Source organism: Chelonia mydas, chromosome 1 (assembly GCF_015237465.2).
Source record: "Chelonia mydas isolate rCheMyd1 chromosome 1, rCheMyd1.pri.v2, whole genome shotgun sequence".
NCBI lineage: Eukaryota > Metazoa > Chordata > Testudines > Cheloniidae > Chelonia > Chelonia mydas.
Genome location: NC_057849.1, coordinates 348,063,457 through 348,087,642, shown reverse-complemented (window position 1 = coordinate 348,087,642; position 24,186 = coordinate 348,063,457). Strand labels below are relative to the sequence as shown.

Below are 24,186 nucleotides of genomic sequence, written 5' to 3'. Positions count from 1 at the left end.
CTGAAGGAACTGGGTATGTTTTGTTTCAAAAAGAAGAAATTAAGGGGTACATGATATGGTATTCAAATACTTGAAAGCCTGCCATAAAAAGATGGAGAAAAGTTGTTGTCTCTTGCAACAGAGGGCAGGGCAAGAGGCAAATTACAGCATAGCAGATTTAGGTTAAATCTCAGAAAAAACTTCCTAACTGTAAGAACAGCAGGACAATGGAACAAACTGCCTACTTAAGTCACGCAAGTGCCTTCACTGGAGGTTTTCAAAAGGAGGCTGGAGAGCCACATTTCTGGGATGGTTTAGATGAAACAAAGCCTGCAGCTGGGCAGGATGTTAGACTAGATAAGTGGTTCTCAACCAGGGGTACCAGAGGTCTTCCGGGGGGGTACGTCAACTCATCTAGAGATTTGCCTAGTTTTACAATAGGCTGTAGAGCCCTCCAGTGGGACTGGGATCCCATCGGTCCTGGGGGACCCAATGCCATAATAGTGGGAGTGGGATAAAACAATCAACAAACAATGCAGGAGTGGGTGGGAGTGGTTATTGCGGGGAGGGACAGGGGCGGGATTAAAAAAAATTATCCTCTCATGCCACAAACAACATGAACATCACAGCCAACAGCCACCACTCTCCAGCCACCAAATGACAAAGCTCACAAGTTAAAAACAGGCTCAAGTATCACACTGAAATGTAAGTACAATATTTATATTCCAATTGATTTTATTTTATAATTATATGGTAAAAATGAGAATGTAAGCAATTTTTCAGTAATAGCGCATGTTGACACACTGGTGTTTTTGTGTCTGATTTTTGTAAGCAAGTAGTTTTAAGTGAGGCAAAACTTGGGGCACACAAGACAAATCAGCCTTTGAAAAGGGGTACAGTTGTCTGGAAAAGTTGAGAACCACTGATTTCAAGAATCAAAGTTTAGCTAACTCATTGTTAAAAGTTTATTTGGCAGCCATTTTTGCATATCAGACTCTAGTTGATGGTAGATTGCTGCTTGTTCATGCTTCAGTTGAAAAGTTTCTAGCAGGTCTGTGAAATGTTCATCCTCCTATTAGAGACCCTGTCCCTTCAATTTTGTCTTAACCATGTTGGTGAAATCTCTGTTTGAACTTTTCCATGAGTGTTCATCATATTGTTTATCCTTGAAAATGGCTTTCATTATTGCCATTATGTCAGCCAGGAGAGTGAACTGAATGCACTTATGGCTGAGCCCATGGTACACCCACATCTTGATTACTGAGTGCAGTTGTGGTCACTCCATCTCAAAAAAGATATATTGGAATTGGAAAAGGTTCAGAAAACGGCAACAAAAAAGATTAGGGGTATGGAATGGCTTCCGTATGAGGACAGATTAATAAGACAGGGACTTTTCATCTTGGAAAAGAGACGACTAAGGGGGGATATGATAGAGGTCTGTAAAATCATGACTGGTGTGGAGAAAGTAAATTTATTTACTCCTTCTCATAACACAAGAACTAGGGGAGGTCACCAAATGAAATTAATAGGCAGCAGGTTTGAAACAAACAAAAGGAAGTATTTCTTCACACAACGCACAGTCAACCGGTGGAACTCCTTACCAGAGAATGTTGTGAAGGCCAAGACGATAACAGCATTCAAAAAAGAACTCGGCAAGTTCATGAAGGCTAGGTCCATCAATGGCTGTTAGCCAGGATGAGCAGGGATGGTGTCCCTAGCCTCTGTTTGCCAGAAGCTGGGAATGGGCGACAGGGGAATGATCACTTGATGATTCCCTGTTCTGTTCATTCCCTCTGGGGTACCTGGCATTGGCCACTGTAAAGAAGGCAGGATACTGGGCTAGATGGACCTTTGGTCTGACCCAGTATGCCCTTTCCTATGAGCCACCGTTGACTTCATTTCATAAGATCAAGGTAGTTCTCAGACCTGATCCTCGCTTCTTACTTAAGGTGGTGTCTGATTTCCATGTTAATCAGTCTATTAATTTACACCCCCTTTCCCCTCCAACTGCATTAAAATAAAGGCGAATCTGTACTCTATACACTGGATGCCAGAAGGACTCTCACTTATTATTGGGACAGAACTAAGAGTTTTGTAAAATGTCTGGACTGATCATGTATTCCAAGAATAATATGGGGCATATGTTTTTCTTCCCAGAATGTTTCCCCGTGGCGCATGTATTATTTCATGCATTAGTGTTGTGCGCTAGCAACAGTTCCCATGCCTGCTTCATTCAGCTCACATTCCACTAGAGCTGTGGATCAGAAAATTATCTTTGCAGCACCATTCTGAATGGTTAGGAGCTGGGGAAGACAGCATAACCCTAGCCCTTTGCTTTGACCATGTCCTCCTTCTCTTTGAATCCCTCTTGGCTCCCCCTTCTCTACTGCATCAAACATCAGTTGCTTGTCTCACTTTCATGGCCCTTCCAAGTCAATCTGCATGCTGCCTGTCAGCTCTCATTTGCTTAGCAGGCAGTTACGGCTTGCCTCTGATCAGCCCATGATGTCAGCCTCCATCACCCACTTGTCACATTTTCAAACAACTTTGTGCTCTCTCTCTCATGCTGCCCCACGTGCTTGGGAGCACATCTCGTAAACATCTGGAAAGCTCCCATGTTATCCCCCTTCAGATCCCTTTTCCAACCTTTCCTACCCTGTCCATCATGCTGAGCAGTATTGTCGCATTGTTCATTTGTACTCCATCCATCTGTCTATCCATTTTTTCTCCCTTGTTTTAGAGTGTAAGATGCTTGGGGCAGGGACTGTCTTTTTGTACTGTATTTGTACAGCACCAAGAACAATGGGGTCCTGATCCATGACTAGCACACCTAGGGGCTACAATAATACAAATTATTATTTATTATTAAGGATCAAAGTTCCTGGAGATCATCAAGTGGTTCCTTTCCATCCTCCTTGACCAACCTATTCTACTGTTGCACTCTGACTTGGCAAGAACTTTTTGGAAATGTCCTTTAAGGCACCTAAACTCCCAATTCTCCAACAGCTCCTGTAAGCAGAGGTTTGATATCTCAGCTGCTCACTTGACTTAGCAGAGCCAGTTCTAGGGGCTTGAGTCATTAACATTTTGACAACACAACAGAAGTATGTGGCACTTTCTGGAGCAAAATCAAATGTGGTCCCTGTCCTGGGGAGTTCACAGGCTATTACTGACTAACTTAAATGTGCCCCATCAACTCCTATTGGCTTAGGCAGAGTACCATCCCAGTGCCTGACAGTTCCTGAGAGAATAGATATGGCTGATTCTGTGTCTCCCTGATGCTTTTAGTACCATGTTTTCTTCCTGGACTTTGTGTGCGCATGTAACCCTTCTGCCCATCAGAGTTGGCAGCAACAAGGGCCGGGTTCAGTATCTAGGGGTTCCATTCCAATAACACAATGCAAAACCAGCTCGAACCCCCAGCCAGTGACCTGGGACAAATATATACCACCCCCGTTGGGCGCCTCCAAGAGGCAATACTTCCCCTCTCGCAAGCATGGAGTCTGAGTGTAGCAAAAAGTCTTTTAATAACAGAGATAAACAATGTGGCATTATGTTGGGGAAACACCATGAACAGGATTCATAACATAACCCATGAGCAAAAACCCATCCAAAGCAAATTGGGGCGTGTCCTTTCCCTTGGGTTGTTGAGTCCAGCAACCCGAAATCACCCAAAGTCCCAAAAGTCCAATGGCCCAGAAGTCTCTGTCCCTGGTCAGGGCAGCCCCAGAGTTCAAAAGTTTATCTGCAGAGTTTTACCTCCCAACCTGGGTAGAGATGGGGGCGGGGGGGGGGGAGAAGAGGTAAGGGGCACCTTACAAGATCTGAAGTTGACTACCCCACAGCTCCACAGGGCTTCGCTCCGCTCCACCAGCCAGTCCACAAACTGCTCCGCTCAGCTCCGCATCCCACAAGCAGCTCCTGCCGTCCCATGAACTGCTCCACCAGCCAGTCCACAAGCCGCTCCTGCCGTCCCACAAACTGCTCCACAATATATCTTCAGGCTCCCCCACTACTTAACACAACACTCAGTGATTTCAGCTCTTAGTCAGTTTTTGGCTCTTTTGTGATTTCAGCTTGTAGTAGGGGAGCCTTAGCGCTGGTGCACCATTAGCCCAAAGTGAATTCAGCTCAGCAGCCTGTAACTAGACTAATGCAATCAACATTAGCTCTGATATTCCACAGTGGAGAGAGGAGGAAGTGCAATTAGCATGCAAGGCCCTCACCGGGGGCACATACCACCAAGTATAAATACCTACCCCCAACCTCTCTCAATTCACAGAGTTTTGGAACCCATGTCCCTTGCCTAGCGAGTGCTACTTAGTTGATGGCGAGTCCCTCCATCATAACAAAAGGCCCAGTACAGTTCCAAGCACAGTTCCCATAATCAGGGTAATAACAATTTATTCTTCCTGCCCCAATAACAGAGACACTGGGGATCCCACAGCAACCAAAGTGACCATTTGGACAGCTATGGCCTCATTCTAGGTGGGGTGGGTGTGCCTATGCAAATGAGATCAGCCCCTGAAGTTCTTTTCCACAACTTGCCACACCTCACCACCAGGTGTCAGGGTGGAGCTCATCCTGACTCTGCTTACACGCAGCACTGACTTATTCCACTCAGAAGCTGCGCAGAGGGCTGGACTGCAGGAAGTGCAGTTAGCTGAAGTTAAAACAGGAACCGTCACAGAGCTCTGCAGTCTCATAGCAGCAGCCGGAAATCAGGTAGCTGGGCAGAAAGGAGCAAGCGGGACGCACCTCCTCCAAGGTAAGTACCAGCGTAGAAGTGGCATTTATCGAAGGAAAGTTACCAAAAAATGTTGAGGCTCCATGGCCTTCAGGGATGGGAGTGGGAAATTCTTCCCTGATCAGGCCAAAGTCTACTCTGCACCTCTTGGCAGTTACTTCTCAAATGCAGGCTTTGCTCTCTGGGAGCTGTTGTAATTTTTCAGGGTCCAAACGACGGACGCCCCCATCTAAATCAGGCTAACCAAGTCTCAGAACTTCACGCAAGCAGGTGTTTATACTTGTGGCTGGTCTGGGCTATAGATACATTAGGGATAATTAAAATGGGGACAAATTAAACTCACTGTGGTGTTGCCCAGTCTCAGTGTAGGGGCTATCCTAATCCTGTATGGTAGTACAGGCCATGGTTTGTAAAGAGACCCACTCTAGAATGGTGTGTCTGGCCAGGTCAGTATAAAGGTCGTCAAACTGTTATAACTGGTTAAAAAGATGGCCTGCTAAGCCAGTGGCTCTCAACCTTTCTAGATGACTGTACCCCTTTCAGGAGTCTGATTTGTCTTGCATACACCTGGTTGAGAGCCACTGTGCTAAGCTGAGGCCTTGGCTAGGCTGCAAAAACAGTCATGCCAAGGAGCCCTGGGTTAGCCTAGTCATCAGTGCTTTCGTGTCCAAATGTGAGCAGTCTTGTGCAGGCCACACAGAGACCTTGTCCCTGCATTGTCAGTCTCTGATCTCTCGCTCCTCAGACTCCTGTCTCTGATTGTCCCAAGAGCCTCATGTGACAGCGACAAGCTCAGAGCAACGCGCCAGGATGGACTCTGGTTTATTCATTTGTACATTCACCCACCCCCACCCCACCCTATTTTTAATTTAAAGTCTTTACCGGCCAGATGTTGCCGGTTCGGGGTTAGTGGCCTCTGCCTGACTTTTCAGACACTTGGGTCCACCCCTGGAGGTGAGGAAGGGGGGCCAGAAGCCAGGCCCTTCGCAAAGAGGTGGCTCAGAGCAGCAGCGTGAGCTCCCAGTCCTCGGACCTCAGCCCTGAGGAGCTGTCAGCTCTGGCTGAGGGGCAGAAAAGACTCAGAAAATAATAAATGGGGGGGGGGAAGGCATCTGCTTGGGACGATCAGTCTACGTCAGAGAGTGGCACAAGATGTGGACAAGGTGAGTGAGCTGGCACCGCCCCTGACAGTCCGACTGGAGCCACCGGAAACCAGCCTTTCGATCTCTATTGCTTGGTTTTATATAAACACTGATTCTTTTTTCAAGCAGCAGCAAGAAACGCGGGGAAGGAGTTCTGAGGTGAGACGCTAGCTCTTTTAGTGGCTGATCTTAGACATCTGGGACCATGTTGTGGGGAGATTTAGTGGTCTGAACAGTTTTGTCTCTAAATAAGGAATGTGTCTCCTTTAAATATAAGGGCAGAATTTTTTAAGTTTTACACTGAAATAGCATTCAACTTCCTCTTCCCCACTTCCTGGGCCCAGCACGTCCTCCAAGCTGGGCTTCCTGTCTTCTCAGCACATACAAACCGTACAGCCGCAGACCTCCCCATACACAGGTTATAAAGCCTGTCTCAGGGCTAGGGTGTGTAGTCCCTGACTGCCATCGCTAGTTACATCTTTCTTTTTGAAACTCAAAGACAAATAAAACATATTTTGGTAGAAACAAAAACAATAGCCACCAACGAATACAGGCAATTGGCAAAAGGCACAAATAGAGAAGCCATGTTAGACAAGCTGAACTCCCTGACAGATGAGACAATTATTCTGCCTGCATTTGCTGCTACTTCTGTCAGTGTGGGAGCACTGTGTATAGCAGGGGTGTCAAACTCATTCTGCGGTGATGGCTAACTTACCCTTTCAGTTAGGTCCATGGGAAAGTGCAGAATGCACCTCTTTAGCTAATACAGTGAACTGAGTATGAACCGAAGCTCCACCACAGGGGTGGCCAGCCTGGGGCTCCGGAGCCACACGCGGCTCTTCAGAAGTTAATGTGCGGCTCCTTGAATAGGCAGCGACTCCGGGGCTGGAGCTACAGGCGCCAACTTTCCAATGTGCCGGGGGTGCTCACTGCTCAGCCCCTGGCTCTGCCCCAGGCCCTGCCCCCACTCCACCCCTTCTTGCCCCCTCCCCTGAGCCTGCCGTGCCCTCGCTCCTCCTCCCACCCCCCACCCCCAGCCTCCTGCATGTATAGCAGACCCCAAACACTATTCCAGTTTCTTCCCCAAAGTGATTTTGATCTTAACAAATTCCCTTGTATCCATTCTGCAGAGGTAGCTGTAAGGTGCTTCACTTGCATGATGTGCAACCTGCTGGATCTGATTGCCTTCTATGATGAGATAACTGGCTCTGTGGATATGGGGAAAGTGGTGGACATGATATATCTTTACTTTAGCAAAGCTTTGGATATGGGCTTGCCAACAAGTTAAAAAAGCATAGATTGGATGAATGGACTATAAGGTGGATAGAAAGCTGGCTAGACTTCGATGTCTAGTTGGCAGCCGGTATCGAGCGGAATGCCCCAGGGGTTGGTCCTGGGGCCGGTTTTGTTCAACAGCTTTATTAATGATCTGGATGATGGGATGGACTGCATCCTCAGCAAATTCGCAAATGACACTAAGCTGTGGGGAGAGGTAGATATGCTGGAGGGATAAGGTCCAGAGAGACCTAGACAAATTGGAGGATTAGGCCAAAAGAAATCTGATGAGGTTCAACAAGGACAAGTGCAGAGTCCTGCACTTAGGATGGAAGAATCCCATGCACTGCTACAGGCAGGGGACCGACTGGCTAAGCAGCAGTTCTGCAGAAAAGGATCTAGGGATTACAGTGGATGAGAAGCTGGATATGAGTCAGCAGTGTGCCCCTGTTGCCAAGAAGGCTAATGGCATATTGGGCTGCATTAGTAGGAGCATTGCTAGCAGATCGAGGGACGTGATCGTTCCCCTCTATTCGGCATTGGTGAGCCCACATCTGGAGTATTGCATCCAGTTTTGGGCCCCCACTACAGAAAGGATGTGGACAAATTGGAGACTGTCCAGTGGAGGGCAACGAAAATTATCGGGGCTGGGGCGCATGACTTACGAGGAGAGGCTGAGGGAACTGGGCTTGTTCAGTCTGCAGAAGAGAAGAGTGAGGGGGGATTTGATAGCAGCCTTCAACTACCCTAAGGGGGTTTCCAAAGAGGATGGAGCTCGGCTGTTCTCAGTGGTGGCAGATGACAGAACAAGGAGCAATGGTCTCAAGTTGCAGTGGGGGAGGTCTAGGTTGGATATTAGGAAACACTATTTCACTGAAAGAGTGGTGAAGCACTGGAATGGGTTACCTAGGGAAGTGGTGGAATCTCCTTCCTTAGAGATTTTTAAGGCCTGGCTTGACAAAGCCCTGGCCGGGATGATTTAGTTGGTGTTGGCCCTGCTTTGAGCAGGGGGTTGGACTAGATGACCTCCTGCGGTCTTTTCTAACCCTAATCTTCTATGATTCTCTAATGGAAGAGAAGGTCTGAGGTTTGGAGATGCAGCTAGAAACTATGGTTCAGTTTAGAAGGAGATTTGAGCAGATGATGGAGGGAAGGTTGAGAAGAGGGAGAAGGAAAACTCAAGACTTGCAGATAAACGCTCGACAAGAGTACTGTGAGGGTAGAAATCTGGATGAAGAAAGTGTCCCACGGAAGACTGTGACTATGAAAACAAGATAGAGGAACAGACCGGCTAGTGAAGGAGAAACAGAGCTGAGGAACAGGGTCACTGAGTTGGAAAATGAAGTGGAGAGGCAGGCAGTAACAGAAGATGGAAGAGCAAGGAAGAAGAGAAGAGCAGTTAGTCCGAGAAGATGATAGGAAGAGACAATGGCGATTGCCAGCGTTTGGAGCCCCAAGAGGATAGAAGATACAAGGGAATTCTGCAGAATAATGTACATCCTGCCGCTTCCACATTTAGTCTTCTTCAGTTGGCCTCTTCCATTCTTCAGGTCCCTGTAGCTGCCATAGCCTTCCCTCCTAAACACCTGGTCAAGACCCTGCCCCCCCCCCCAAAAAAAAATCCCAAACACACACACACACACCCTCCCCCAACTTCCCCTTAAAAACTTCTATGCAAACGCTCCTGTTTTCAGCTGTTTGCTGGCTCCTATGCTGCTGACTGGCCAGCAGGCTGCCTTTGTAGGCTGGCTGCTTGAGGAAGCCCCACCACCAGTCAACAGCTCTGCTTCTCTTACAACATACTGCCCCCATCAGACTCCGAAACTGAAAACAAACTAGGAAGCAAGCAAACACTCTTTCAAGAATTCACTCACCGGCCCGAAGGAAGAGGTGCTTGAGTCCCTTATTCTCCAACAGATCTCCACTCAGACCCCCCTGTTTTCCGCTCTGTTTGCTGGCTTCCATGCTGCTGTGTTGCCTAGGGAAGTTGTTCCTCCCCAAGTCGAGGTTCAGCTGTGATCAATAGAGGGCTCTTCCAGCCAGCGGACAAAGGTGTAACACGATCCAATGGCTGGCAGCTGAAATTAGACAAATTCAGACTGGGAATAAGGCAATAATTTGTAACAGTGAGAGTGATGAACCATCGGAACAACTTACCAGGCTCATGGCGGAGTCTCTACCACTGGAAATTTCTAAATCAAAATTGGATGTTTTTCTAAAAGATCTGCTGTAGGATGTTGGGGAAACTCAATAGCCTGCGTCGTATTAAATGAGTATAAATAAATGGTCAGGCTAAATGATCACAGTGGTCCCTTCTGGCCTTAGAATTTATGAACCTATGAGCCTGGTCATTGTGCACTTTACATTGTGGACGGGAGGAGACTATAGGCTCGTCCCAACCCTGCCTCTAACACTGTGCTCTCACCCTGTGCAGATGTGGAAGGCAGCTGTAGGGCACAATGTGGCCGTGAAGGAGGAGTCCCAAGGAGATGACTGGGACACGGACCCTGATTTTGTGGTGAGTTTCACTCATGTTGCTGGACTGTGTCAATCATGGGTACTCAGAGCTAAGAGCTGGGACTTGAGCCCTGAATAGGTCCTAGGAGAGAGATGGGGCTGGAGAGTTCATTCTGCTTCTTGGGGATGTTTGTTGCTGGATCTACCAGCCTGGTCTAGTGGCTGGGGCACCTGGCTGAGAACTCGGTGACCTTGGGTGCTCTTCCCAGTTCTGCCATGACTTGCTGTGCATGCTTGGGCGAGTCACTTCTTCTCAGTGCCTCTGATTCCCTTCCCAGCATTTTTGTTTCATGTCTCTTTAGACTGTAAGCTTTTGGGTGCAGACTGTAAGCAGATCAGGGCCCCACAACAGGGCCCCAATCTCCACTGGGAGCTCTAGGAGCTACCCTCATACATGTAGTAACAATTGGCAGTCTCTGCTCAGCAGAGGTGTAAGACTGACATAGCAGGGGTCTGCAATAGAACTGTTCTGGCGGCAGGACTGGAATAGTAGAGTGCTGTGGGTTGGGGTTGAGGGTCATCAGCAGAGCTGTGGGGAAGACCAGAGTTTGACTAGGAGATGCTGTGGATGGTCAGGCTTGTAGAGCATTTAAGATACTTCTAGGCAGTAGGGTAGTGCAGTGCTGTGGGTTGATACGTTTTCCAGCCACAAAGAGCAGCCATATTCTTAGTCTGGGTGACTTTATTTTCGATTAAGGGAAGCAACAAAAAACTCAAGTCAAGTAACTTGAGAGAGCGGTGTGTCTCCTCTATAATATTCTGTGTCCCAAAATCGCAACTGCCCCTGCAGAGAGTGGGTTTCTAGACATACAGAGGTGCATTCGCTCTCTCTCTCATTCACTCCATCAATGAGTTGTTCGAGTCTTTACAAAAAACAAAATCAGAGTGATCCATCTCACCTAGGACACTGGCATGCAGGAATCTCATAGTTTTAATTTCTTTGCATTTGTACATTAGCATGTGTATGTCACTGGTGCAAACCACACTGAAGGAGTAAAAATGACAAGCCGCTGATTTTTCACTCGTGGCTGCAAGTAAAGAGCAGTGTGGGAGGGTGTTCCACTTTGCAAACTGCAGATACCAGTCCTCTCCCCCTCCCACTGTGGCACAAGAAGAGATATTGCATCACCCTTAGCTTTCTGCTGCAGTTGCTCACAATACATCCAGATGTAAGTAGACTGCATGTGGGTTGGTATCACAAATAACCATGACGGTGCAGTCAGGTAACATTGCAGAGCATCCTGTGACCCTGTTGGTTGCTCACCCTGTGGCACAGTGACTCTGATGGTGCAGTACCCCATTGCTGGTGCCTCTGCAAAGTTCTGGTTCATTGGATGAAACCTGCCTGGCATCTCTGCCAAGGATCCCACCAACTTCGTGGGCAGATGTCATAGTACAGATTCCTGCCCAAACAACCTCTCTGGTGACAGATCCCTGGAGCCGGAGGCCATATGTGCTGCAGGTCTGGGGCTAGGGCAGTGTCAGAGCTACAGCTGGTCAGGAACCAGAATTTTCAGCTCATGGGAATATCAATGTTAAAAGAAAATGGTTGCCAATAGAATGGAAAGCCAAAATTTTGAAATTTCCTGAGAAATGAAATTTTAGGGAAAAAAGAATTTGGGTTGGTGGGGTGGGGGTCAATCAAAATATTTTGTTTCTGTTTAGACTTTATTATATTTTTATTTTATAGTAAAACAAAACAATCACATTATTATATTTAATATTTATATTGTATATTATAATTTATAATATAAAATTCCTAAACAGCAAATTGAAATATTCCATTCCGATAAGGTCCAAACGGAACATTTTGACTTTATTGAAACATTTTGTTTTGATTTTTATGCAAAATGAAATTTAATCAGAATTGACACATTCCAGCAGAATGTGTCAATTCAACTAATCAGCATTTTCTCATGGGAAAAAGTTCAGCAGGAAACTTTTGATCACATGTAGTCCATGCGCTCATCTGCCTGGGGAAGCCATGTGTCTCCTCAGGGAGGAATTTCTAAGGGGGGGTCTCTGAATGCAGACAGGCCTGCAGTCATACTGAAATAGTCTGAAAAGCAAAAGGTGCCACCGAGCTGAAAGAAATTTTTTTGGAGACACAGCTGCTTCCTTTAGATGGAGCCTGCCCAGCTGTGGGGTAATACCATGCTGGGGATCTCAGTCCATTGATGTGTATGGGTGTGGTAAGGTGACCCCCTGTGCCAGGATCTCAGCTTGTCAATAGGTGCATGTGCAGTAATGGTGACCCTGTGCCACGGCTGGGTCTTGCTCCATCCATGGGTGCGTGCGCAGTAATGGTGACCCTGTGCCACGGGTGGGTCTTGCTCCATCCATGGGTGCGTGCACAGTAATGGTGACCCTGTGTCACGGGTGGGTCTTGCTCCATCCATGGGTGCGTGCACAGTAATGGTGACCCTGTGCCACGGGCAGGTCTTGCTCCATCCATGGGTGCGTGCACAGTAATGGTGACCCTGTGCCGCGGGTGGGTCTTGCTCCATCCATGGGTACGTGCGCAGTAATGGTGACCCTGTGCCACGGGTGGGTCTTGCTCCATCCATGGGTGCATGTGCAGTAATGGTGACCCTGTGCCACGGGCAGGTCTTGCTCCATCCATGGGTGCGTGCGCAGTAATGGTGACCCTGTGCCACGGGCGGGTCTTGCTCCATCCATGGGTGCGTGCGCAGTAATGGTGACCCTGTGCCACGGGCGGGTCTTGCTCCATCCATGGGTGCGTGCGCAGTAATGGTGACCCTGTGCCACGGGCGGGTCTTGCTCCATCCATGGGTGCGTGCACAGTAATGGTGACCCTGTGCCACGGGCAGGTCTTGCTCCATCCATGGGTGCGTGCACAGTAATGGTGACCCTGTGCCGCGGGTGGGTCTTGCTCCATCCATGGGTACGTGCGCAGTAATGGTGACCCTGTGCCACGGGTGGGTCTTGCTCCATCCATGGGTGCATGTGCAGTAATGGTGACCCTGTGCCACGGGCAGGTCTTGCTCCATCCATGGGTGCGTGCGCAGTAATGGTGACCCTGTGCCACGGGCGGGTCTTGCTCCATCCATGGGTGCGTGCGCAGTAATGGTGACCCTGTGCCACGGGCGGGTCTTGCTCCATCCATGGGTGCGTGCGCAGTAATGGTGACCCTGTGCCACGGGTGGGTCTTGCTCCATCCATGGGTGCATGTGCAGTAATGGTGACCCTGTGCCACGGGTGGGTCTTGCTCCATCCATGGGTGCATGTGCAGTAATGGTGACCCTGTGTCACGGGTGGGTCTTGCTCCATCCATGGGTACGTGCACAGTAATGGTGACCCTGTGCCACGGGTGGGTCTTGCTCCATCCATGGGTGCATGTGCAGTAATGGTGACCCTGTGTCACGGGTGGGTCTTGCTCCATCCATGGGTACGTGCGCAGTAATGGTGACCCTGTGCCACGGGCAGGTCTTGCTCCATCCATGGGTGCGTGCACAGTAATGGTGACCCTGTGCCACGGGCGGGTCTTGCTCCATCCATGGGTGCGTGCACAGTAATGGTGACCCTGTGCCACGGGCAGGTCTTGCTCCATCCATGGGTGCATGTGCAGTAATGGTGACCCTGTGTCACGGGTGGGTCTTGCTCCATCCATGGGTGCGTGCACAGTAATGGTGACCCTGTGTCACGGGTGGGTCTTGCTCCATCCATGGGTGCATGCACAGTAATGATGACCCTGTGCCAGGGAGTGTCTGCCTGTTGATGGAAGCGTGCATGGTAATGATGACTCCTGTGCCTGAGGGGTCTTGGCCCATTGATGTGGGTGAGAGGTAATGGGGATCTCTGTGCTGGAGTTTTTGGCCAGTTCTAGGGGCAGGCGAGCAGGGCAGTCGCCCAGGGCACCAGCTTCCAGGGGCCACCGAAGTGCTGTTCCCTCTGCTGTTTTCAGCCCTGTCCAGTAAAACACCTGGGCCTAGTCCAGTCTGCAGGCAGCAGCGGAGCAGTTCCCTGCACCCAGCGCTGTTGTCCCCAGCAGCCCTGTGGGCTCCTCTCATGGGGATTGGGTTTGTTTTGCAGAACGACATCTCAGAGAGGGACCAGAGATGGGGAGCCAAAACCATTGAGGGCTCCGGACGGGCCGAGCACATCAAGTAAGTCTCCCCCTTTTAGCTGTTATCCAGGCTGTCTGCTAGCACCTAGGAGCGGCCAGATCAGCTCAGTCCAGGGAGCCATTTGGTCCAGTCTCCAGAGCCAGGTGTGTCAGATGGGAGATTCCCAGGCCTGGGGAGGGGAGTCACAGCCACATGCCTGTGCACAAACACCAACCTTCAAACCCTCCCACGTGGTCCATAGCTAATTCTAGGTTCTTATTTTGGAGTGGCACTCATCCTTCCACCAGTCAGGCAGCGTAAGGGGAGGGGGAGAAAGGAAGGGGCAAGGGGGAGGAGCTCTCTATCCAGTCCCACAGCCACCACCACATAAACACACCTGTCCCCATGCAGCTGGCATGGCTTGGCCACTCTCAGCACTGCTGTATCTGTTGGTTGGGGGTGGGGGGCATATATAGCCTTTGAGAATGTTTGATTTAGTCCGGCCTCATTGCTCTTCCCCTCCCCCACATCCCTGCCTTAGGGTCAGACTTGGGTGTCTCCTTCCTGTTCTGCTCCTCTCTTGCTGTGGGGCCAGTTTCGGGTGCCTCCTTCCTTGGCCCCCTGACCTCCTCACTCTGCTCTTCCCCTGCCCTGGGGCCAGGGTTAGGGTTGGGTGCCTCTGGGGGGATTCCCCCCATGTGACCCACCCCATTAGTGGGGGCCCAGTGATGCTTTCTGGCCCTGCCTCTTAGACTGGATTCATCGTCCCCCTCCCCCACCAGTTTGGTGACTTGGCCTCAAAGGGGCAAGGTATGTTCTGGTGGATTGTCTCTGGTCTATCCTCAGACTCTGCTCAGATCTTGTATACTGGCCATTTGGGATGCGGGATCCAACAGATGTTGTACGGTTTGGGGCCCCAAGCTGTGTCCCATTTGAACCACTGCATGAGTAGGACCTGACCACACATATCCCAGCACCAGTGGCCCTGGCCCAGCCCCAGCACACCTGGCATAACTCTGTTTCCGTCTGTCTCTCTCAGAGACCAGGACATGGGCGGTCATGCCTAGTGGTTAGAGCAGGAGTTGGGGGCCAGGAATCAGTGCCAAAGGCCAGAGCTGGAGTCAGAGGCCAGAGCCAAGAGCAGGGCCAAAGTCAGAGGTCAGTAATCGGAGCTGAGAATCAGAGCCGAGTTATCTGGAGCAAGGCAAGGTGGGGCCAAGGCAGGAACAGGACTGGAACAAGGCTGGAAACAAGCAGGTGCAGGAGCTAACACAGCCATGGGCAAATGCTTTGAGCAGTCACTGAACTACTGCTGGGCTTAAGAGCAGGTCTGCTGACTCTCCCCGCCAATCAGGCACTGTAGCCAATCAGGCAGCCTGCTACATGCCAGCTGCACGTGTCAGGTTGCCCAGAGACTGACTCTGCTGCAGACCCTGATTCCTGAGGGCACCCATCCCTGCCCCCAAGGGTGCCTGCAAGGGCCTCAGGGCCCAGTTTCTCTGAGTACTTCTGATAGAACTTGCAGTAGGGTTGGGGCGTGGATGTTCTCTACCAGGTCCCAAGACCACTTGTCTGCACTGTAGCCCTCCCAGTCCACCAGGTTTTGAAGCTTTTCCCTAACTCACTGAAAGGTCAGGATTTGATGAACCAAGCATGCCGCCCGCTGCAGACCGCTGTGGGTGGTGGTGGCGGGTTTGAGGGGTTTGGGTGTAGGTTCCCACTGGAGAGTGGTAGTCTAGTTTGGCGGATGGGTGGCTGAATTTTAAGGTTCTGGATAGAGCGCCACACCTTGTTCCCCCATGGACAGATTAGGGGCAGCCTGATGATCTTGGTCCATGTGCAGTTTGTAGGCTGCTTTGGAGGACTGCAAGGATTCCTTGAGCTCCTGGTGCACTAGGTGGGAGGCTAAACACACAGTGGCTGGTACTGGGGAACTTACAGGTAAGTCTGGGCAGAAGTGGGGGTGAGAGTCATAGTTCCCAAAGAACTATGGGCTCTGCTGGATCGAGGCGTGGATTGCATTATGATAGGAGGATTTGGTGTAGCACAGGAGGCAGAGGCAGTCATACTGGTCGTAACTCAGAAAACAGTGAAGAGACTGCTCCAAGATTTGACTGACTCTCTGCTTGCCCATTACATTGTGGGTGACAGGCGGATGAGGTAAGGGAGTCGATGCTAAGGAGTCTGCAGGAATTCCTGCCAGAAACAGGAGATGAACTCAGGTCCTCAGTCTGACACAATGCCTGTGGTAAACCATGGTAATGGAAGACATTTTCCAGGAAGACATTTTCCAGGAAGCTGTCTCCCATGTGGTAGAACAGTAAGCACAGGATGAAGTGTGCCATCTCTGTGAGGAGACTGACAGCACCCAAGATTACTGAGTGTCACGGGAGCATGGCAGCTCTACAATGCGGTCCATTGATATAGCAGACCAAGGCTGTGGGGGCATGGGCAGAGGCTGGAGGAGACCTAGAGGTTTTGATCGTGGGTTCTTAGTACAGGTGCAGAAGTCGCAGGACCTTACATAATCTTTGATGTAGGCCTGGCCACCAGAAGCTCCTTGAGACCAGATTCCAGGTCTTGAATTGACCAGAATGGCCTATAAGCAGTAGATCATGGCATAGCTTCAATACGTGAAGCCTAGGTTTTCCCTCTGGAACATAAATATAACTCTTGCAATAGAGGAGGTCATTTTGTAAATGGAACTCGGAGTTGGGTAGGGTAGTCGCCTCGTTTAGGGTCTGGTGGATCTGGTTTGCAAACAGGTAATTGAGAAGCAGGGAGCAGATGGAAGACATCAGATTGCTGTCAATGATCTCATTGGCAAAGTTGGACACCTTGAACACAGTGACAACAGGCTCTTTGCCAATGCGAGATATTCATCTTTGAGGCATAAGAAAAGCAGACTTTGACTCCCTCAGGGAACTGATGGTCAGGATCCCCTGGGAGAATAACATGACGGGGAAAGGAGTCCAGGAGAGCTGGCTGTATTTTAAAGAATCCTTATTGAGGTTACAGGGACAAACCATCCCAATGTGTAGAAAGAATAGTAAATATGGCAGGCAACCAGCTTGGCTTAACAGTGAAATCCTTGCTGATCTTGAACACAAAAAAGAAGCTTACAAGAAGTGGAAGACTGGACAAATTACCAGGGAAGAGTATAAAAATATTGCTCGGGGATGCAGGAGTGAAATCAGGAAGGCCAAATCACACCTGGAGTTGCAGCGAGCAAGAGATGTTAAGAGTAACAAGAAGGGTTTCTTCAGGTTTGTTAGCAATAAGAAGAAAGTCAAGGAAAGTGTGGGCCTCTTACTGAATGAGGGAGGCAACCTAGTGACAGAGGATGTGGAAAAAGCTAATGTACTCAATGCTTTTTTTGCCTCTGTCTTCACAAACAAGGTCAGCTCCCAGACTGCTGCACTGGGCAGCACAGCATGGGGAGGAGGTGACCAGCCCCCTCTGGAGAAAGAAATGGTTCGAGACTATGTAGAAAAGCTGGACGAGCACAAGTCCATGGGGCCGGATGCGCTGCATCCGAGAGTGCTAAAGGAGTTGGCAGATGTGATTGCAGAGCCATTGGCCATTATCTTTGAAAACTCATGGCGATCGGGGGAAGTCCCGGAGGACTGGAAAAAGGCTAATGTAGTGCCCATCTTTAAAAAAGGGAAGGAGGAGGATCCGGGGAGCTACAGGCCAGTCAGCCTCACCTCAGTCCCTGGAAAAATCATGGAGCAGGTCCTCAAAGAATCAATTCTGAAGCACTTAGAGGAGAGGAAAGTGATCAGGAACAGTCAACATGGATTCACCAAGGGCAAGTCATGCCTGACTAATCTATTTGCCTTCTATGATGAGATAACTGGCTCTGTGGATGAGGGGAAAGCGGTGGACGTGTTGTTCCTTGACTTTAGCAAAGCTTTTGACATGGTCTCCCACAGTATTCTTGCCAGCAAGTTAAAGAAGTATGGGCTGGATGAATGGACTATAAGGTGGATAGAAAGTTGGCTAGATAGTCGGGCTCAGCGGGTAGTGATCAATGGCTCCATGTCTAGTTGGCAGCCGGTATCAAGTGGAGTGCTCCAAGGGTCGGTCCTCGGGCTGGTTTTGTTCAATATCTTCATTAATGATCTGGAGGATGCCGTGGATTGCACCCTCAGCAAGTTTGCAGATGATACTAAACTGGGAGGAGTGGTAGATACGTTGGAGGGTAGGATAGGATACAGAGGAACCTAGACAAATTAGAGGATTGGGCCAAAAGAAATCTGATGAGGTTCAACAAGGACAAGTGCAGAGTCCTGCACTTAGGACGGAAGGATCCCATGCACCGCTACAGACTAGGGACTGAATGGCTAGGCAGCAGTTCTGTGGAAAAGGACCTAGGGGTTACAGTGGACAAGAAGCTGGATATGAGTCAACAGTGTGCCCTTGTTGCCAAGAAGGCCAATGGCATTTTGGGATGTATAAGTAGGGGTATTGCCAGCAGATCGAGGGACGTGATCGTTCCCCTCTATTCCACATTGGTGAGGCCTCATCTGGAGTACTGTGTCCAGTTTTGGGCCCCACACTACAAGAAGGATGTGGAAAAATTGGAAAGAGTCCAGCAGAGGGCAACAAAAATGATTAGGGGACTGGAACACATGACTTATGAGGAGAGGCTGAGGGAACTGGGATTGTTTAGTCTGCGGAAGAGAAGAATGAGGGGGGATTTGATAGCTGCTTTCAACTACCTGAAAGGGGGTTCCAAAGAGGATGGATTTAGACTGTTCTCAGTGGTAGCAGATGACAGAACAAGGAGTAATGGTCTCAAGTTGCAGTGGGGGAGATTTAGGTTGGATATTAGGAAAAACTTTTTCACTAGGAGGGTGGTGAAACACTGGAATGCGTTGCCTAGGGAGGTGGTGGAATCTCCTTCCTTAGAAGTTTTTAAGGTGAGGCTTGACAAAGCCCTGGCTGGGATGATTTAATTGGGGATCGGTCCTGCTTTGAGCAGGGGGTTGGACTAGATGACCTCCTGAGTCCCTTCCAACCCTGATATTTTATGATTCTATGATTCAGTTGCCAACACGTAACTCACATATTCATGTCAAGCACATAGCATTTATGCTAGGCCCAAATGGTCGATAGCATATTACAACATATACATCCCAATACTGGATGGCCTTGTTCCACTCAGCATCAACTGTCAAGTGTTGGAACTCTGCTGCATATTTAGCAACTGGCCGGCATCCCTGCTATAACACCAGACACGCGGCTTCGGCAGTATGCTTGCAACTCGGGTAATCAAAGATCTTCGCCATAGCTCAAATGAATCTCTCAAATTGGCCCAGGAGTGGGTTTGATTTTTCCAGGAGCAGAGAGGCCCAAGTCAGGGCCTCCCCAGGAAGCAGGCTCAGAATCAATCCCACCCAGATGTGGTTAGTGGGATACGACTGTGAGTGTAGCAGAAAGAGGAGCCAACGCTGATTTAGGGACACATGAAATTAGTCACAATTGCCATTGGACTTGTCAGGCAGGGGGAGCTTGGGCTCATGGGAGCAGGGGGTCAGAGCTGAAGGCGATGTGGCTTGAGTTTATAGGGCTGCATTCTGCAGAGTGGCAAGTTGGGCCTGCAAGGTCTATGGGGTCCCACTATCTTCATCAGAGAAATATAGGCCTTTTTAGGATCCATGCTTGCCGTATAGGCTCTAGTTCCCTGACGGTTTGTGGTTTTAGGGCTGCCCAACCTGTCAGAGACCAGAATGTGAATGGCCATGCCTAGTGGTTGGAGCAGAAGTCAGCAACCAGATGCCAGAGCCAAGGGTCAGAGCTGAAGACAGAAGTCAGGAACTGGAGCAGAGGGTCAGAGCAGGGATACCTGTAGCAAAGCAAGACAGGAGCAGGGCTGGAAACAGGCAGGTGCAGGAGCTAATGCAGTCGTGGCTGAATGCATTGAGCAGCTGCCAAACTACGCCGCTGCTGGGTGGAATAGCTAGTCTGCTGACTCTTCCTACCCATCAGGAGGTGTAGCCAAACAGGCAGCCTACTACAGGCAGCTGCATTCATTAGGTTGCTCAGAGACTGGCTCCGCTGCAGGCCCTGATTCTGGACAGTCTCAGGTTTGGCCCATGTTAGTGGCTACGATCCAGCCTCATGCTCATGGACCCATTCTGGGGCCCCAGACCCTGGTTCATGTCTATTAGCAGCTGGCCATGCCTGCTGAATGTCAGGAAGTAAGGGTTATGCTTTGTGGAGGTGTTTGCAATGTTATAAACATAGGTCAGCTCTGGCAGCTAGGAAGGTCAGTCTCTCCGCTGTGTCCCTGACTGGGTCCTTGGCCCTGCTAGTGGCATCCAGTTGGCTCACTCACAGAGGCCATTGCCTTGTGGGTAGTCGGTTGTCGTCCTTATGCCAGATTAGGTCAGCCCAGAGGTCAATTTCCCCCCGTCTCCAGTGCAAGTGGAACCCCAGTTATCTGAGCTGGAATCCCATAGTGTATAAGGCAACACTGCTGAGCCCACTGCTTTGCAGGCTCCACTGGAGGCATAGGCTGCACTTGTTTGCAGTGGCTGCAGCGTCACTATCATAATGATATAATTGATTGGCAGGTCACAATGACAAAGTGAGTCGCTTGTGTGCTGTGCAAGCCCAGTCAGCTGGTCTGTGGGGATGAGGCTGTGGCAAGTCTGAACTGGGATGCTAGCTAGTAGCCAGGGTTGAGGTCACTGGTACACAAGCCGTAGACAGGAAAAACAGATTCTTTGTGTTATAATGTCAGGGTTACTGCACCTTTGAGACCTGCAGTAGTCTGCTCTAGGAATGCTCGTCAGATCTCAGGCCTCAAGCTGTCTCCTCTCTGGTCAGACACCTGCATCCCTCTCCTTTCTGTCTGGGGCTTTAGGCTACAGCCCCCTGCTCTTTACTGCCATTGTCCTGTGGTCTGACAAACATCCAGCCCCTGCTCTCTGGTTTCTGTCGAAGGACAATGACAGTGTTTTTGCAAATGAGGAGACAGCTCTTCCTAAGCAAACACATTTATTAAAGGACAAAAGCATACAGAAAAAAACAATACAGGCATCTACACACACGCTAAACATACCAGAAGTCTCCCAGCCACCCTATTGGGCCCTGGCAGGCCAAAGTCCTTCCAACACATTAGCAAGGGTTTGGGACCCTCTTGGACAAAAGGTCCTGTCCATTTTCTAGCCCAGAAAGAAGGCACTGAGTCTGGTTAAGCTCAGCCTCTACATCCCAGAAATCTTTTCCTCCCAGCGTCATGGAAACTGGTAAAACCCATACATCTCCTTGCCCCAGGTGGCCAAGCTTCCAGAGCAGGGTATTGGCATGCCCAGCCTTGGGATTCTGTATTTATCACCCCCTAGTGATTTCAGATTCCACAGGAACACCCCGCTCCCATGAGCCAGGAACACATAAAAATACATCACCTATATTGGTTCAAAGGCCTATGAATAGTCTATGGCTCAAACCATCTGGCCCACCTCAATAGAAAGTCTTTTTTGAAGTTTTCATGCTTTCAATGTAAGATATGCTCTGGTCCCCATGTCAATCAATATCTATCACACTTTGTAAGCAGCATTGTAGAAAGAAGTGATGGATGGACAGACAGACATCAACTCTGGCAGCTTTGGGTGCCAATTTGAAGAGAGCTTGTTGTGGGGGCTCTAAGCGAGGCAAGGGGTGCAGGGGAGAGAAGGTCACACAGAGAGGTGGTATTTCACTAGAGCTCGGTGTAAGGGAATGGCGATAGATCCTCCCCGGCACCAGACCTCCTCTAGTTGTTTCATTACCTCTGGGACGGGCTAGTGATGTAGCTGGGAAGGGTCCTCCGGCCTATGGGACTGGGCACGACACGCAGGGCCTCCTCAGCCATTATGAGCCCAAGAGAGCCCAGGAGATCAGCACCATTAGTTGTGAGTGACATCTCCCTGTGTGGATGGAGTTTGTGCCATCACTCCCACTCCTAGGAGGTAGCCCAGCTGCAGTGCTCTGTCTGGGAGGGGGAAGGGGAAACCACCAGGACACCTGGGCCTTATGAATAAAAGCAGCTTTAGGACTTCAGATTTGCAGAGTTCCTGGGGACAAGGCAGGTGTGACTCTGCAGTCCCTGGAACTGCAGCTACTCCCATGGTTGGCCTTTGGCATCTACCTAGAGTGAACAGAGATGTGGCAGGTTAAATGGCTGAAAAATAGAACAGGGGCTTCTGCATTTATGTCCTGATCCCACAAGCCAGAGCTCAGTCCCCTGCCCCACACGCAGTCTCCCAAAGGTTCCTTGTACAGGGCTATGGGAGACCAGGGGAAGGTCACATATGCCTCAGCACCTGCTGCCAATGAGCCAGTTAGGTCCCCACAGACCTCGCATTTCATCCACTCTCAGCCCTCTTCCATCTCCACCCACTTGAGAGTCTGAGCCAGATGGAATGTGCCCCTAAGGGCAGGGGTGGGAGCCCTTGAAACCTAGAGCAGGGGGAACCCTTTAGGGGTGGAGGAGGTGTCATAGAATAGAATATCAGGGTTGGAAGAGACCTCAGGAGGTCATCTAGTCCAACCCCCTGCTCAAAGCAGGACCAATCCCCAACTAAATCATCCCAGCCAGGGCTTTGTCAAGCCTGACCTTAAAAATATCTAAGGAAGGAGATTCCACCACCTCCCTAGGTAACGCATTCCAGTGTTTCACCACCCTCCTAGTGAAAAAGTTTTTCCTAATATCCAACCTAAACCTCCCCCACTGCAACTTGAGACCATTACTCCTTGTTCTGTTGTCCGCTACCACTGAGAACAGTCTAGATCCATCCTCTTTGGAACCCCGTTTCAGGTAGTTGAAAGCAGCTATCAAATTCCCCCTCATTCTTCTCTTCCGCAGACTAAACAACCCCAGTTCCCTCAGCCTCTCCTCATAAGTCATGTGTTCCAGTCCCCTAATCATTTTTTTGTTGCGCTCTGCTGGACTCTTTCCAATTTTTCCACATCCTTCTTGTAGTGTGGGGCCCAAAACTGGACACAGTACTCCAGATGAGGCCTCACCAGTGTCGAACAGAGGGGAACGATCACGTCCCTCGATCTGCTGGCAATGCCCCTACTTATACATCCCAAAATGCCATTGTTGACTCATATCCAGCTTCTCGTCCACTGTAATCCCTAGGTCCTTTTCTGCAGAACTGCTGCTGAGCCATTCGGTCCCTAGTCTGTAGCGGTGCATGGGGTTCTTCCATCCTAAGTGCAGGACTCTGCACTTGTCCTTGTTGAATCTCATCAGATTTCTTTTGGCCCAATCCTCTAATTTGTCTAGGGCCGTCTGTATCCTATCCCTACCCTCCAGCGTATCTACCTCTCCTCCCAGTTTAGTGTCATCTGCAAACTTGCTGAGGGTGCAATCCACACCATCCTCCAGATCATTTATGAAGATCTTGAACAAAACCGGCCCCAGGACCGAACCTTGGGACACTCCACTTGATACCGGCTGCCAACTAGACATGGAGCCATTGATCACTACCCGTTGAGCCCGACAATCTAGGTGGTGTGTCTTGGGGGTCGCAGCACAGGTGGGAATGATTCTGGCCTTGGGAGTGGTGCACAAGGGGTACACTCCTGGCTGGGGATTGTGTGTGTGTGTGTGGGGGGGGGTGCATGGTTTGTGTGTGAGAGAGGGATTCTGGCATACAAAAGGGGACTGATCCTGGCCTGGGTGTCACTACTAAGGCTGAACCATTTCCCTCAGACTGAGCTAACAGACACCAGTGCCCGCAGCTCTGATGGGATTTTTGGTTTCTGAGGAACAGTGAGGGGTAAGTAGGCTGTTGCCATGGTGATGTCTACTTACAGGAAGAGGAAGTGGTGACTGCATTCACTGACCTGAAATCAGCCAAATAAGGGCTTCTGCAAATCACCAGCAGTGAAACTGGGGGGAGGGGCTGGGGGCATGTGCTTTTGCACCCATTCCTGTCGCCTACTCCACTTGGGCCTTGCCCTGAAGGATTCTGGGTGTTTCCTTTGGGCGTGGCTCATGCTGTGACCTCTCGCTCCATGCTTAAGGAGCTGGGATTTGGGCCCTGGCACCATAGCTTTGTCTCAAATCCAGCAGCTCCTGAAGTGCACTCTCTCATGGCCCAGGGAACACCTACTCAGCATCCACCCTTCTGCAATCCTGGGCTGGACTCCGATTCCCCAGTTGGTAGAGGCCCTAATCCTGTGGCCTGTGAGGCTGTGGCTAGGCATGGACATGGCATGCCAGCCAGTTATGTGCCAGCTGCCATTTCCCGCCCAAAACAGGCCCATGGTCCTGCACAGGGGCCTGCAGGGGATGCATTGGCAGTGTCACATTTTCTGTGCTGTTTTAGTGGTGGAGACAGCACTTCGAGAGCAAAGTCTGCAGACAGCCTGAAACAGTAGCTCTGGAAGGTGAGAACTGTCATGTTCCTATATGAGATATGGACTGGCAACAGAGCTTGCTTGTACACCCAGATGT

The 24,186-nt window shown here is 50.0% G+C and overlaps 1 protein-coding gene across 3 annotated transcripts in view; it reads left to right on the top strand.

Annotated features, from left to right (window-relative positions):
• The first annotated feature begins 4,559 nt into the window (after positions 1–4,559).
• HCLS1 (hematopoietic cell-specific Lyn substrate 1) overlaps positions 4,560–24,186 on the top strand; it is a 49,093-nt gene continuing 29,466 nt past the window's right edge. The window contains exons 1-3 of one of the 3 annotated variants that reach the window (XM_037889520.2): positions 4,560–4,747; positions 9,578–9,661; positions 13,714–13,787. In XM_037889520.2, coding sequence (XP_037745448.1) covers positions 9,578–9,661; positions 13,714–13,787 — 158 coding nt within the window. In that variant the 5' untranslated portion in view covers positions 4,560–4,747. Of the gene's footprint in view, positions 4,748–5,985; positions 6,028–9,577; positions 9,662–13,713; positions 13,788–24,186 lie in introns of those variants that run through there. The other 2 variants (XM_043522113.1, XM_043522107.1) reach the window with 2 other exon arrangements.